Source organism: Quercus suber, unplaced genomic scaffold, assembly GCF_002906115.3.
Source record: "Quercus suber isolate HL8 unplaced genomic scaffold, Cork oak 2.0 scaffold_380, whole genome shotgun sequence".
Taxonomy (NCBI): domain Eukaryota; kingdom Viridiplantae; phylum Streptophyta; class Magnoliopsida; order Fagales; family Fagaceae; genus Quercus; species Quercus suber.
This window is the reverse complement of record NW_027069832.1, coordinates 487,765-504,654: the sequence shown is the minus strand read 5'-3', so window position 1 is coordinate 504,654 and position 16,890 is coordinate 487,765. Positions and strand designations below refer to the sequence as shown.

Below are 16,890 nucleotides of genomic sequence, written 5' to 3'. Positions count from 1 at the left end.
TTTTTGTGGAAAACCTGCAGTTGCAGATTGCACACAGTGGCTTTTCTGTTGTTGGTGCTCCCTTGCTCAGGAGGTTCGTACAGCTGATTTCTATGATATTGTGGAAGATAAATTTTGCAGAAAACAGAAGGACAATAATGGCCAGCCGGCACTTTCCCCTTTATCACGTGAAGGTGGAGCAGTTCAATCCAGATACAGTTCAACTTCTTTACATTCAAACAACCCTAGGTTGTCTAAGCTCAGGACTGAAAACTCCCCAGGTCCAAGCAGACTTTCAAACTTTCATAATAGTCCCAATGGAAAGCTCCTCCTGGTCGAGGAGTTTTCTGAAGAAGGTCAAGAGAATTTTATGAAGCCACCTGATCTATCATCAATGCAGAGAGATGAAATTCCATTGAGGCATTCAGTAGACGCTCAAGTGCCATAGTGCTTATGGTGCTGGGGAATCCATGTAATACCATGTCAATTTTTTATAAACTCCTTTTTGTTGTTCATCTTTGTACTTTCATAGCTTCTAGCATGTGTAATTTGACGTGTCCTTGTTATACACTAATCAGCCTAAGTATCATCTTCAATCTTCAGCGAATGTCTGCTAGGCTTGCATACTACAATAAAAGGGATTAGAGTCTCTTTATGATCTAAGACGCATTTAGAGAGGATAAGTTTAACTACGAGTAGATTTAACTATATTATTGACATGGTAAAAGGATTAGAATGATAGATTTTAGAGTGTGGAAAGTTGGATTCTCAGGTGGTTCAACAAATTCCAGCATTACTGTGCCTTTGCCTTCACAAGAATTTCATTTCTTGGATATAGGAACAATGAGATATCATCAGCTATTTTTCCAGAGTTACTTTCACATGATTGGTCTTGGAGTCTTTGAATGTTTTAGTCTTCCTTAAAGATGCTCTATCCAATTATGGACCATACATTTGTAGTCCTATCACTGAGAAAGCTTATACTGCTACTATCTTATCTGGTGTTTGACATAGCATCAAAGGTACAGGTTTAGTAAGAACATGAAAACCCCATTCCTGCATGAAAATGTAAAGGCAGAGAGCATCGTCGTGGTGGCAATACTCATGTACGTTTTATTATCATATGTGCCCGTTTGTAACAGTTTAATATTTCAGCTTTTCGAAAATGATAATTTTTTTAAAAAAATTGTACCTTCGAAAATTTAAATTAAAAAAGAAAAAAAAAGGTAACACTAGTTTGAAAATTTTGCTTTAGAAAAGTGCTGAACCGCAGACACTCATGAGGAGAAATGGAATATAAAGCAGCTTTGATTCAAACTTTTAAAGGATATGTCCTTGATTTGATAATCACATATTACTTTTGTTAACAAGCATGTAATTGATTATTTAAAAATGGATCCTTTATTAGATTGGAGATTAACAACACCTTAGACCTTTTTTTTTTTTTTTTTTTTTAATGGAGTTCTGTATATTTCAAAGTTTCTCAATGTGGTTAGATCTCATATATTTTTAGAAGATCCATATATATCTTCATTCTCATTTCAACCCTTTCATCTAAGTTCATTGCATATCATGTTTTGGAACTGAACTGCATTCATGGTTGCCTACAAACACCATCATAACCCAAAAATAAAAAAAAGAGGACCTCTCATGTATAATATTGTAGGAAAATATTTATTTTCCATGTCATTGAAGACTAAATCACGAAATTAATTGTTATAGAAAATTATTAGATTGCTCAATAAATCAAGAGATGTATTACTAGAGAAAATTGTGGGATTAATACATCAATATAAAATTGAAATTTAATTTTTGTGTGTAATTCCATTACATATATAAAATCCATCGTAATGTAATATCAAGTCAATTTGATTAGATAAGAAAATAGAACTATTTAATACTCTTATCCCATGCATGCATGGAGGACAGAAAGTTTCTGATAACCATAGCTGGAGTTTGGTCAGAACCCCACCATAACCTTGCATAGGTGTAGCAAAACTGGACAGAAAATGACATGAGATATACATGGTTCTAAAACCTCATGTTTGGTGCAATGACAAACTTGTATTTTAACGGTAGAAAATGAAGTTTGGCCGAATGCCGATTGGCATTGATTTCTCCGACTCATTAAATGGAACCTGCACCGTATCATTCCAATACAATCCTTATAATTGGAAACACTTTCTTCTAGAAAAATGTTTATCATAAACAATTCCTCATATTGTTCTATTCACATTCGTTTTAAGCCACTTTCAATTCAGTTCTTTATTGTTGTTGATGAAACTTGGATGAGCACGTTACTAATTTGGTGAAAGTTGATTAAAATATAATTGTATTTATAAAAAAAAAAAAAAAAAAGTGAGAATTCAGGAAAAAAATTTATAGAAAATGAGGCTTTTAAAAACCAACAAAAACAAACAAACAAAAGCAGCTAACAAAATTAACAGTTACTATAATTTACAGTGTGATTGATAGACCGTAATTTCCATTTTCCCAGGTGTCAACATACAAGGTATCTAGTTTTCATCATGGTTCAAGCCATTAAACCAAGCTTACAAATTTTTTTTTTGCTTTTTGAGATAGCTAGATAGATAGTAGGAGAGGGAGAAATGGGTTTGAACACAAAGATTCTACAGAAGATTCTATTACCGCTCAAAAAACACTTGATACTATTGAGCTTACAACTTACAACCACAATAACCAGCTCTCTACATAGCAATCATAAGGGCCGGCAAAGACCGTTCATAAAGGTCCCGAGGCTGGCTCTGCCACAGTGTGGCACTCTTTTGCCTAACTTCCCATGGCCTCAGCTCCTGCACTGTGAGCCATGTGTTAAAATACTCTCTAAATTTTGTAATTAGACCATCTTTTAAAGTCCACAAGTGAACCCAATAATGTGCTCCTTCCCATCCCTCAACAATCACACTATCATCACCAATAACAGTGATACTCTTAGGCTCAAAAGTGAACTCTTTGTAGGTTGATTCCCCAGTGAGCACACGCATCATGTGGTGGCGTTTTGGAGGTCCATGGAACCACCATTCGAGGTCACAAGCTAGGAGCTTAGTCACAGTCTCAGTTTGACCATTTGCCAATGCCTTGTAAAGTGCTTCTACAATTGCCTTGTTTTGCACTTCCGGCTTCGGCCTTGCGTCTGGAATGGACTCCAACAATATTATTGCAGATTCAATATCGTTGGAATTGGGGGTGCCATGTTTTTGGGAAGTGAAAGAAAGAGTGAGGTGGGTTACTAAGATTTTGTTAGAATTGGATTGATTTTTCAGTGCATGGTGTATGGCTAGCTCAGCCAATTTATAGGAGTGCAGAAGATAAAAGGGTATACTGTATTCTCTATGGTGCCAATTATTGTTTAAAGATGACAATAGTGGTGGGGATTGATTGTTAATTTCAATGACATGGAAAATCGTATGGTTTTGATTTGCTCCGAAGACTATTATTTTTTAGATACCATTTGGTCCAAAGACATGGGTTACACTTAACCTAATGCTAAAATAATCTTTAAAATTCTTTAATAACCAATAAGAAACTAAACCCAATGCTTTTCGTTATCTTCATGTGTGTCCGAGGTTCCTCTCCCTCTAGACACTTGTCAAACAGATCATTTGAACCTCCCAAGCTCGTGTTGGGTCAAACCTCTTCGGATCCGAAAATGTTGGACTACTCGGTCACATGATTACCTCCTCGGATGGCACACGTGCTCGTCTCAAGGCATTCCCCTTTGACGTGGGCCTCTGACTGAAGGTCACACCTCCTCGGACGAAAAGTGTTCCTCATTCAGGGCCTTGGGCCCAATAAGTTGGGTTGGGTTTTTCTCCCCCCACATATATAAATAGTTATATCATCAATTAAGTGTTTAAATTTTAAGTCTTTGTAGTATAAAATTATGCATAAAAAATAAGTTTATTGATCAATTAAGTGTTTAAATTTGAAATAGGTGTTAAGAATATAAAAAACATGAAATCCAACGGATAGATTTCAAAATTTACATCGAATAAAAAATATTTTAAAAAATTGTTTCCATAGAATAAAATTAAAAAAAAAAAAAAAAAAACTTTCAAAAAAGAAAAATTAAACGGATAGTAAAACAACTATAAGCATCAAGAACAAACACTAAGATCAAGACGAAAACACATCGAGTGAAACAGTGCAAGTGACCTAGTAGCCTATTACTACTCCAAAATTTATTTAATTTTATTTGGAGAATCAAGGAATAGATCAACATCCTTGTCTATCTTTATCTTAAAACTCCAAAATTTCTTTTTTCACTTGAAGGGAATATTGGATTTGATTAATTAACAGTTAACCGGAACAATTGAGGAAGAATTCTAGTTATTTTCGAAATAGAATGGCGGCGGCTCAAAAGATGCTGGGCCTGTTTTAAAGTTTACCGTCTAAATCGTCTTGTCATTTCCGAAAGCAACCAATGGAGGTGGCCATCACATCCAAATCTCTTTCAGCGGGTTGTGTGTATCCGCATATATTGTTTCTTGCACTCTTGCTCCAACTTCTTTTAAGACTATTAAATAAGTAAATATCAGTATTAAAATTACGTTTTGATACATTTATTTAAATATATATTTTTAGTTTTTAAACAATATTATACTTTTTTTTTTTTTTTTTTACTCACACATATTTTTACACATTTTTAAATACATGTTTTCAATTTTTAAATGCATATACCAAACACTTCCTACATGCTGAATTTTAGATTTCATTTCCAGATTCAACCGTTTATGTTCAATAACTAGATATCTTGTTCGACTTCATGATAATTGAGCTTTACCAAGTTAAGACATTAATTGATTTTTTATATAGGTATGGTTTGAACTCTAGAATCACTTATTCGACATATAATAAGCGACTTTACCAGCTAAAATAACTAAGGCTGCATTTGTTTCACATGAAAATGCTTTTAGGAAACTGTTTTACATTGTATTGTGTGTTTGGTAACCACAAAAAATACGGTCAAATGGAAATTCAGCAACCCATTGACTGTAAAATAAGCCACTAAAAGTGTAAAATCATTTATGCTTTGATTTTACCTTCAAACATTTTTCAAAAACCACACCTGAAGAGAGCGAAAGAGCTCAAGCACACTTCTCACACAGTCCAAAACCCATCCCCAAGCTCACCTCAGCCAAGCTCTAGCCAGCCCAGCCCAGCCAAGCTCCAGCCAGCCCAAATTGTGCCACCCTCACTGCCTAGATCACGCAGCCCACCGCCCAAATCACGCATCGGCCAAGCTTCCTCTTTTTTCTCTCTTCTTCCTCAACTCTTCTTCTCCCTCTTGCTCAACGTTGCCGCCATCTAGATTAGAGCCTTGCATCTCGTTCTTGTCGTCACCACCCAAGACCGATCTCATCGCTGCCTCTGAAGATCGTCGCCGCCACTAAAGACCAATCTCGTTGACCCAATCTCCATCTCTTTCCCGATCTATCTCTCTTTCCCTCAATCTGTCACTCTTTCTTCCTTCCTCTCTCTCAGTTTGACCGAGTTCAGCTTGTGAATGAATGAAATTAATGGATTTTTGTTTTGTTAACTATATATACTGAAATTTTCCATTATAAAATTTGTTTGAAAATTGAGAAAATAGCTGAGAAAATGTGAGAAACTAGTAGAAATTTGGGTTTTTAGAATGCAACCAAATACCTGAAAACACTTTCTAAAACAATTTTCATTATGCAGCCAAATACTTGAAAATATTTTCTTTTCCCAAAAACTGAAACAAACGCAGCCTAAGGCCTACTTATCATTTTTTTTTTTTTTTTGAGGAGACACCATTTGTTAATTGATCTTATTACTAATTGTTGCATAGACTTACCGTTGACATCATTCTGCTGTATATTAGATTTGGCTTTTGTCCACTAATTATATTTATGATAGGATTTATCGTTCATGTGGAAGCGAGAAAAAGAAATACCACATAACAAATATTTTTTCTATATTCTTCGTAAAAATAAAATTGATTCTTAGAGATTAATTATTAAGTGCTCTAGGAATATAGTGAAGTAATATTTCCTTATTTCACATAATAGTAAGCTCCTTAATAAAATTAATAGTAGGATCCATTATTCATGTGAGGGAAGAAAATACCAATAGAATATAGTTTAATTAAGGCTAACCATAACATTTTCTTCTTAATTTCTGCTATTTTGTTTTCCAATTATATATATATAATTTTATAAATGATTTTTTTTTGGTAGAAATTTTTATAAATGATATTCCATAGTACATAGCCATGCATTTAATAGTAATAGTTGGATCCAGCCTAGAGACACTCATGTACATGGAGTTTGGACATTCTCCTAGCCCACACCAACAAAATTATTGAGTGTACAGTGAATTGAAAGCTCATATGGATGGGAACTGTTCACTTCCGTGTCTTCTTCGAATCATTGCTGGATTTTTTAGTTTTCTAATCTGGTAGAATGTGTGGAAGATCCCTTAAAGGAGATATGCATTTATGGCATTTATCTTACTCGATCTTCTCTTCTCTTCTCAGCCCCATTTTCATCCACTAATCCCTACATATAATTGAGAAAAGAGCCTTCTCATACTTCCATTGACTTGTTATTGCTTGGGATGTCTAGTGGCTTTCAAAATGCATATAGATCACAATTTTGTATTCATGACTTGTGCTAAATTTATTCAAATTAGAGGAATGAAACTAGACAAACTAGGGTATTTTATGTTATTTCCAATGAATACGTGTAGGATTCAAATTCTGATTCTCTTCCAGTTAAAAAGTTTATATAATTGAGATAATTTTTGAGAGCATTCAAATGGAGAAGGAAACAATGGCAGAGATTGAAATTTTCATCCATTTCGTATAAATGGAAAGTGGAGATGAGTAGCATTTTTATCCAAACCCACAAAATGCAATCTCCGAAATCAAAAGGAAAAGTGGAAGTAAAATAAAAATTGGGAGCACAATTATATTTTTCCCCTAAAAATGGTTTTTTTTCCCCTCAAGTAGTTTTATTTTCCCCTCAAATAATAGGAATATAATAGTAAAAAAAAAAGTAAAAACCTATTATTTCTTTCTTTTTCTTTTTTCCTTCCTACCAAACAAAGAAAAGATATATATATATATATATATTTCTCTCTCTCTCTCTCTCTCTCTCTCTCTTTATTTTTATTTTTATTTTTTTATCCTTTTACCATATCTTCCTTCATTCAACTTTTATATCATCCATATAGTTTCTATTCTCTATTTTTCCTTCCTCCCAATCAAACAAAGCTAAAATGTATTCAAGAAAAACTAGGTATAATGTTGGCCCATTTAGAATAACCGAGACAGAATTAATAAAAAACAATTATGCTGAACATAATTTGACCAAACATCTACATTTAAAAATTCCACATAAACTTTATTTTTATGTGAGAATTCCACATAAACTTGACTTTTCTATTTTGACTCATCCAAAACTGAAATTGGAAAACGATAAGGTTGGTCTCGTTTTATTAATTGAACCAAGTTTTGCCTTGAGCATGGATGGAGGTAGACTTGGGCATTGGGGGCAGCGGCCCCCCTAATTTATTTTATAAAAAATATTAGTATATATATAGCTACTAAGTTAGCAATTTTATTCTATAAAATTACACTTTGCCCCCTTTAATAATATCATTGATTATTTTAAAAGTAATGTTATAGTCACAAACTTTTTTACAACATTTTTACAAATTGTTGAGGTAGTAAATTTTTATTGGTTTGCATCTAAACCTACCACTTACATTACTTTTTTACTTATCAATAACCACTCACCACATCAACAATTTTTTAAAAAATTGTAACTCTAGGATTTTCCTCTTTCTAAAGGCCATAAAAAAATTTATAGGTACAAGCCCAAAAAAATTTAGTCCAACAACAAAAATTATCAATTGTAAAGTTAAAAAAAATTAAGTTTAATCAATCAATTTTACCCAAAACAAATAACCTAACCCTTTAAAAAAATTTAAATAAAATAATTTTGTTCTTATCCAATAACAACTCATACATCAAAAGCACAAAAAAAGAGAAAATAAAAATAGAAAAGCCCTTGGCAATTAGTTAAGCAGTAGAGCCAGAGACCAGAACTGCTGCACATAGCTAACAGCAAAGCCACCTCCTCTAACTCTAAGTTCTGACTCCGTCTCTAGCCTGGAGTGCTATTATTCTCCATTTTGTCAAATAAAATTAAAACGATCAAGGAGTGGATAAATTTATATATATATATATATATATTTATATTTATATATAACTTTTTATCATCTATATACTATTCTTCACTTTTTCTTCCTCTCAATCAAACAAAGCTAAAATGTATTAAAGAAAAACTAGGCATAACGTTGGCACATTTAGAACAACCGAAACAGAATTAGTAAAAAAAAAAAATATATATATATATATATATATGCTGAACATAATTTGACCAAACTTCTACATTAAAAAATTCCACATACACTCAAAGAAAAAAAAATTCCACATAAACTTTTTTTTTTTTAATTTTAATATGTGAGATATCCATGTAAACTTGACTTTTCTATTTTGATTCACCTAAAACTGAAATTAGAGAACAATAAGGTTGGTCTCGTTAATTTATTAATTGGACCAAGTTTTGTCTTGAGTGCTATTATTCTCCGTATTGTCAAATAACATTAAAACGATCGAGGAGTAGATAAATTTATACACTGGCCCACTGCGATACTCAAATCGTGTGGTGTTTGTTAGTGACTAAGAGTCAGCTTCAAATTTCTGTCAGACCTAAACTTGCGGTGAATAATGAGAGTTCTTTCGAGGATCGACTGGAAGAAGAGAGATTCAAATTGGAGTCAAAGACGAGTTTGGTTCAGTCTCATTCAATGAAATGAAAGGATCTTAGAGCAATGGGATTGGATCATCAATCATGCATGAAGGTAATCCAATGAGTGTGTTAGGTATTGGGTGCCAATCTATTTGGTTGCTAAGTCACATCGCAGTGCACGTGAAGACTTGCATGATTCAAAGCCATTCGTGATGATAAATACACCCACGAGCTCATTTCCTTCTGATACGTGCATTCAACTGCATGTTGATTGGTGATGACAATGCAAAGGTGAAATATGCATATGAGAGAGAGAGAGAGAGAGAGAGAGAGAGAGAGAATGTCACAGTCAATCTGAACTTAATCACTTGCAACCAAAAAAAAAAAAATGAATCGAAGAAACCAATAGGATAAGTCCCAATGTAAGAGAACCGATAACTAAGTCAGTAAATAACCAAATATCTAGATATTTATTTAATACATATTTGTAGTTTGGATTCCCCAATATATAGGCCCAGCACTATATATAGTAGTATAGTGTTTTTAAACTGAATTTAGCTGATTGATTTGCTTTATTGCGACCATAATAATGAGAGGCATAATTGCCTCATCATGGGTCTAATTTTGGATTCCCTTTCATAAATTTTGGGTGGAATTTCCCTTAATTATGAGAAGTTCGTGTGATTTTTCTCGTGCACATCACAATCCAAGTATTCAAAGTCACAAATTGTAGAAAAAGTTTAATTTTAGTACACGGATAATAATTTGATTTACATTTTTATATATATTTTTTTTAAGAAACACACACATACAAAGGAAAGGGAAATGAGTTATAACACAAAAGTACACCACAACTCTACTCAAAAGAAGTCTATATTTAGTCTTTGCATTTTAAATATCATATAATTTGATATCTCAGTCTATCTTTCTATTTAGTTTATTAACGAAATGGTGAAACCCCTCATATTTTAGTAACCAAGTCGAATTAATTACATATTTAAGGGGTCAAGATTGAACCAAGCTCACATTTAAGGGAGCAAAATCAAAATGAACCTGTATAAGAACAAAATTGTTCTCTTTTTCAAATTTTAGGAACCAAATTAAAAAAATTTTAAAATTTGTAAGACCAAAATTGAACTTTCACAAATTTAGGCACACAAAAAAATCCCTATAATTTACCCTAGTTTTTTCTCCTATCCTTTTCAATAACAATTGCACATTTTAGCAAAAGAAAGGTCCCCACGGACCAAACCCAATAAATGCCCCTAGACGATACTCGAATGTTATAACTTTAGGACCACCCCAATAAAACCTAATTGCAACTAGCAGTGACTAGCACACCAAATATAAAAGGAAAAACTTATATTATAACTTATATATTAGTAAGATCACACACACACATATATATATATATGCCTCCAAGCGTGTAATGTTCGCTTTCATTCATAGTCAATGAATAGACCTACCAAATGCTAAATACAGCAAATAGACCATTGACCCAAAAGCTCATATTCAGCCAGCTAATTTCATATTTTCATACTGTCATGATCAGACTACTCCAAACTAAGCCAGAATTTTATTATATTGAAGAATGAAGACTTTGACATATAGCCATATAGGTTATCTTCCTTGAGGTTTTAGACCGTTAAGCTGTTAAGGTATTATAGTCCAAGAGGATGATCCTTATTTTAGGTTTATATACTTAATTAGGTCTGTAAGTACTCTCAATTAAATAATTTATATAAAAAAATAAAAAATAAAAACTTCCATTATATCGCGTGCTAACATTTAACTCAATTAACTCGAATAAGTGTCTAGTATTACTATCAGGGTTCATGAAACAGGTTAAAGGATTAGATTTATTAGACACACTCTTTCAGTTGAAAATGAATCAGACTTGTTGCCTATTTTTCTTTTTTCTTTTATTTCTTCATAAGTATATTAAATATAAGCTTCATAAAACTAGGTTGGAAATATGCTATTATTCTATTCAATAAGTTTGAAGTTACAATAATTTTTACAAAATATTTCACAATTATCAAGGTGTGATTAGTTGTGAATGATAGATAATAAAGTGATGTTCGTGATAATCCCTAAAAAGAACCAATGAAAACTTACATGCTTAACTGTTGTAATAAAAATATTGTGAAAGTAGTTTGTGTCGGTTGGCTATTGCATTCCTTTATTCTATAGTTTTCAAGTTCAACTTATTAAGCACTTAGCCAAAAAGAAAAAGAAAAAGACAAAAAAGAGTTCAACTCAATAAGCGTGGGCACCTTTTTTTTGTTTGAATCTCCCCTTGTAAAAAAAGAAAACAAAACATGCTTCAACAAGACCCATGACCCATCATAGAACAATTTAGGGGCCAACCTGATGGGCCGTTAGACTGTTATTTGGGCCAGCAAACATGATTGACACATTTGAGCCGAGGCTGGCAGGTTTCAAAGTGCAAATGTATCATATCCTGTTCACGATTTTAGTTCATCCATGTTAGTCTTAATTGAAGTGGTATGAAACCCAAGCCCAATTGCTTAGTTCGGAGTTATAGGTGCACGTTAGGCAGTATCAAGTGCCTGTTTGAAAATTTAGGGCACTGTTTGTTAAGAGATTTTTAGTAATATTGTTTAAGTTTTGTAAAAACAGTATAAGTAAAAATATTGTGGTGTTTAAATAATAGTTTTTATTATTTAAACACTGTTATCAAATAGAACCTTATTTACAAAATTGTCCATTTATTAGAAGTTGATTAAAAGTACCTCACTTCACAAGTACAAGTGCAAGTACTTGTGGGATGTGAATGATAAAAGTCAGGTTTAAATTTTCAGAAAAAAGCTTAACATATATATATATATATATATTTAGATTAAGATAAAATAAAATTTATGTGAAAAAAGCTTAACATATATATATATATATATATATTTAGATTAAGATAAAATAAAATTTATGTTAAAAAAAAATATATATAAGTGGATTAAAAGTACAATTATATCATCTAAATAGAAAATAGATATAGAAAAAAAAATACACAAAAAAAAAAAGATTAAAAAAAACTAAAAGCGAAAATAGTTGACAAATGCAACCTAAATGATCAATTATAAATATACCCCCAAAATTAATTGGTTTGTTGTTTGTATGAATTCTGGCAATTGTACGAATTTTTATTGATATTTATGTACAATTTAAACTTTAATTCTTTTTTTTTAAACAAAACAAAACAAAACAAAGTGTCAAAACTTTATTATACACACTTTTTAGCAACAGCCATATTTAATAATGAATCAGTTCTGTTTTTCTTTTGCAGTAATTCCTTGGGCAATAGATGAGTACTCCACATTCCTTACTACAACCATTCTCTACCATTCTAAGATCTAACCAGCCTATTTTCAAGACCATAGACATATCCTTAAGTTGATAAAGAACCAGCATATAAAAGACTGATAAAGAGCAGATAAATAGATATATTTGGGGTAGGAAAAAAAAAAAGTAGAAAACCTAGAACATATTTAAGCATTACATATAATATAGGAACAAAAACTTAGTCCTACAATTGTTCAATTATAGCAATAAACCCATCATTTTTTGGGGGGATTTACAATCTCACCCTGATTTTCTGTTGCTGGAAATATCAACCATTCATCTGGAGAAGTACTTTGATCACTTGCATCAGTAAAAGATGGCTCCCCAAGTTTTGGACCTTCCTGCTGACACTGGCTAAACAATGCCCCCAAAGGGTACTTTGTTTCCTCATTATATTTGCTATCTAATGTCTTCAAAAACCCCAGCCACCAAGTATGAGAAGCCTGGTTGTTCTCTCCCCATTCAAACTCTACAGCTTCCATGCCTGGTTGTGGTGGTGCAGCCAATATTGATGGTGCAGTTGTGGACCAAATGGGTTCAGGAATAGGCATGGTCATGGTCATAGACTCCAATGAATAACAATATTGTGAACCACCAAAACTAGGCCTTATAAAATCATAGTTGTTGTAGGTGCTACCTAATAATATAGGCTCTGCATTTGTAACACACGATGATGATGATGATGATGATGATGTTGATGAGGATCTGTGGATATGCAAGGCATGTGCAATCTCTCTTCTAGCTTTAGCCATGTTGATGGCACAATCTTGTGGTGATGATGCTCTTCTTGTACGTGATGACCTTCTCATGGGCTTTTTTAGTGAATTTCTCTTTTCTGAACCCATATTTTGATTATTTTCCAGGGCTTCAACTGGGTTTGCTTTGTTATCCATGTTCACAAAGACAAAATATTCTAAGAGGTTGAAACTTGAAGGTCTGAGAGGTCTAAAAACTATAAATTAAAATATATGCTGACGTGGAAGGTCTAATTGACACATCAAATCTGTTTAAGCAGGGGGACTAAAATCGAGGGAGCTGTTGTAGTAATACAAATTATTTCACAAAGCTTCAAAAAAATATATATTTCACAAATTTTTTTTTATAATTTTGATACGATTTGTCACTTTTGTGTTAATTTATCATATTTTTTTTTCATTAATTACACTCTTTTACATTACAATTATACCGACAAGTTGTAAAAAATTGAATGCCCCTAAACTTTTCCTATGTCGTGGTAACTCGAGGATCACCTCTATGGTACTCTTTTGCAGGCTTTAGAGCAAGTGATAGTAGATTGACAGGCCACCAGTGTGCACTTACTAAGCATCAAGCAACCCCAAGTTTGTGAGATCCTGTCATCATAATTTGTTCTGACACGATAGGATTAGTGCACAGTTGGATCGGATAAGAATTCATTCAATACAAGCGAAGATGATAAGAAATTATTATTTTTTTCAATAATATTAAAACTACACACTTTACCATAATTGACTCTTATGTAAAAAAGAAAGAAGAAGAAGAAGACTCTTATGTAACATATTATAATTGATAAATAAAATATTGTAAATTTATGTGATAATAACGTAAAACTATTTACAGTTTATCACATTTTATTACATTAGACATAAAAGTATAAGATAATTATAAAAAATTGTGCACAAAAATGTGACACTAGCATTAATTTTTTTTAATAAGAGTTAAATATATTACCATCTACGTGCCCATAATCCTTGCCCCAAGATCACCAAACAATTTGTGTTTAAGGAAGTTCCAACTCTTCTAAGAAGTGCGGTGGATAAGAAATCTTTAAGATTAACATCTTAAATACAGCACCAGTGTACTAAGATTTTCAATTAAAATATATCATAAGGAAGTTCCAACGGAGTTAGTATTAAATTATTGTATATATTTCTAATAATCTATATATATATATATATTAAAAAAAAAATCAATTGAATTTATATATAATTAATGACCAGTTGTTCTAGAATTCAAGATCCTTACCGCTAACATATATGAATTACTAAAGACATTTATAGCAAACTCTAAAGAAGAACAGAATGGAAGAAGTTCATCACTAGAACTACAAACAAAACAATTCCCTAAATTTCTAATAATCTGAGTTATGAAGCAAAATTGTTAATATATCCTGAAAGATGATAAATAACAAAACTGGGCTAGCTATGTTCAAATAAAACTAATGCCGAAGACCAACATCTTTCACATCAATTTGCCATAACTCTTGAGTGAAATCAAGCTGCCCTTGAAGCTAAAGACTTGTAGAAGATCCATTCGTTTAGAGCCTGTAAGTTTACAAATTTTATACCACTCCACCTCATCACTCCCCAATTTATAATGGGCAACAGTACTAGTACCTCCATCCTTAAAAATTAGACCACTTTCGGAGGGACATACAGAAGATATGTAGCTATTACCGAGGTACAGAAGAGGGGGCTGCAATATATAGTGAAAATTCTTTCGCCCATTGTTTGGTGTTCCAATTCTTCAATACCCATATCACAACACTGGCTGAATATGACTGAGATTCAACAATTGCCAAATCTCCTTTAAGATTTATTAAGTGGCATGGATGAAAAAAGTCAATATGAATGTCAGCTGGATGAGAGTCAATTGAAACTCTTCCTTGCCAATGTCAAAAGAAACTATCATGCCCTTCAAATTGTCAATTTCAAATCTAGTGTCAGCAATCCAATGTATCCCTTCAGTAACATAAATAGGTTTCCATATAGGACAAGAAGGAATGCTAGAAATCTCTCTCCATGATGTTGAACCCAAACTGTATACTTGAGTTCCTAATTTGTACCTCATGGTGTCGAAATCTATTTCTTTGTAGAACACATGAACAGCCTTGTACATATTAGTTGAAGTATCAAAACCAAATCCATAGCTTTCAAAATTTGGCATAGACTTATGTTCCAATGTCACTGGTGGCAGAATAAGACTTTCTTTTCTTAGGGGATTAGAGAGAATCACTTTAGAAAGGCTTGAAATGCAGAGCAAGCCCTTACAAAAACTATGTAGATAGTATTGTTCTATTCCATTTTCGGTTTCCTTGGACTCTAAATCCAGCAATGGCTGCTTGTTGCCTGTGATGGGCCTCAAAACCCCACGATTATCTTCCAATTCATACAAACTCTACATTTCAGTTCTGTCATGAAAGCCTAAAAGAAATAGGACTAGTGGCTCTTCATCACCAGCTTGTGTTCTATGCATGTTTGCAAGACATGGGTCGTCAATGATATTGCACCAAAGCTTAGAGACACACCTAAATCGCAAAAGTAACTTTACAGGCAATCTTGAAAAGATGTTGTCCATAATTTCACGAGGGAGCTCCGCCATGATCTTCTTGTTAAACTTGAATTGTAGGAGAGACGCTCTTCTTATTCAACTCTGTTTACTTGGTGTCCAAGCCACAAAAGTTGTACAGTATGTTGTGCGATCCTTCTACTAAGTTTAACAAAAGTAATTTCTTAATCAAATTAAATTTGTTTATTTTTAGATTATTTATCATCAAAGGATGAGTATTTTCATAATAAAGAAATAAAGCTTATCCAAAAAAAAAATTTAATCATTAACATACGAGCTATAAACACTACACTGTTCTGGTTAGCCTACAAAAAGCACTTGCGGCAAATCAAAGTTTAATTTTCAAAAAGTCAAACAATAAACTGAAGGCATTATACAAAAGAATCTGTATCAAATTCATCGAATATTTTTCTACCATTAATTTGTTTTTTGATTGAAAATAAAAACAAACAAGAAAAATTAATTAATACTTTTGAAAGCACTCGCTTCAAATCAAAACAAAAATTTAAAACAAAAATAAAAAATAAATAAAATAAATAAAAAAAAAAGTGAAAGCACTCACTGCCAAAATTATTGAGTGCTTATGGCAACCAAGAAGAATCACATAACATAAGCATGTAAGCGAAGAAAAAAAAAATTAGAGCGAGTAGGGTTAAGGTTTTTGATAATACCTCAGTCTGATTTAAGTAGAGCCCAGTGCCTACCGACTTTGATCAGAATAAAGGGATTTGAAGGTTTCTAGGAATCTATTTCTCTCATCCTCTCCTCTAACCAGTGCAGTAGCTTATAAATATAACTAGTTAGGGCAGCACGTGCACATGCTTGTCGTGGAAAAAAAGTACTGTGGTAATTAAGGTCAATTCTAGATTTTATTTGTATTACAAAACAAAGATATGAATCATTTTTTTTTTTTTTTGAGAATGAAGATATGAATAATTTGATTTTTAAAGTATATAGAGATTTACATTAATCAAAAGAGACATTAATTTTAAGAATCTTGATAATTATGTCGAAAAAAGTTAATCTCATCCGTTTAAGAATTTTGATCAACCACAAAATTAGAGTAGTTATTTAACATATAAATATTTATTTAACTATTATAGTTTTTTAGTATCTACTTGCTAAAGACAATATATCTATTCTCTAAAAAACTTCTAAGAATGATAACAAATATCATCATCTTCCAACAATAAACAACAAAGTTTTGCTAAGGAATTTAAAATGAAAAATAAAATAAAAAAGATAACAAAAGGCTTGTGTAATCGAATATCATCATTCTAATTTTCTAAGAATTTTTATCATTTAAAACTCAAAATACGTAAAGAAAATTTTTAGGATTNATGATAACAAATATCATCATCTTCCAACAATAAACAACAAAGTTTTGCTAAGGAATTTAAAATGAAAAATAAAATAAAAA

General features: G+C 32.2%; 1 protein-coding gene across 1 annotated transcript; it reads right to left on the bottom strand.

Moving 5' to 3' along the window:
- Positions 1 to 14,574: 14,574 nt before the first annotated feature.
- On the bottom strand, positions 14,575 to 15,503 carry LOC136062085 (uncharacterized). Its single transcript, XM_065760743.1, has 3 exons — positions 15,453 to 15,503; positions 14,816 to 15,299; positions 14,575 to 14,759 (listed from the first exon to the last, which is right to left on the bottom strand). The coding sequence occupies exons 1-3, from the start codon at positions 15,501 to 15,503 to the stop codon at positions 14,575 to 14,577; spliced, it is 720 nt and encodes a 239-aa protein (XP_065616815.1).
- Positions 15,504 to 16,890: the final 1,387 nt, after the last annotated feature.

Bases quoted from the DNA above. Each gene is read 5' to 3' on its own strand.
- LOC136062085 (XM_065760743.1), bottom strand. From the start codon at position 15,503: ATGGCGGAGCTCCCTCGTGAAATTATGGACAACATCTTTTCAAGATTG. The intron at 15,300-15,452 runs GTAAAGTTACTT...ACTGAAATGTAG, and splicing joins ACATCTTTTCAAGATTGCCT to AGTTTGTATGAATTGGAAGA. The intron at 14,760-14,815 runs GCATGATAGTTT...ACTCTCATCCAG, and splicing joins TGAAATTGACAATTTGAAGG to CTGACATTCATATTGACTTT.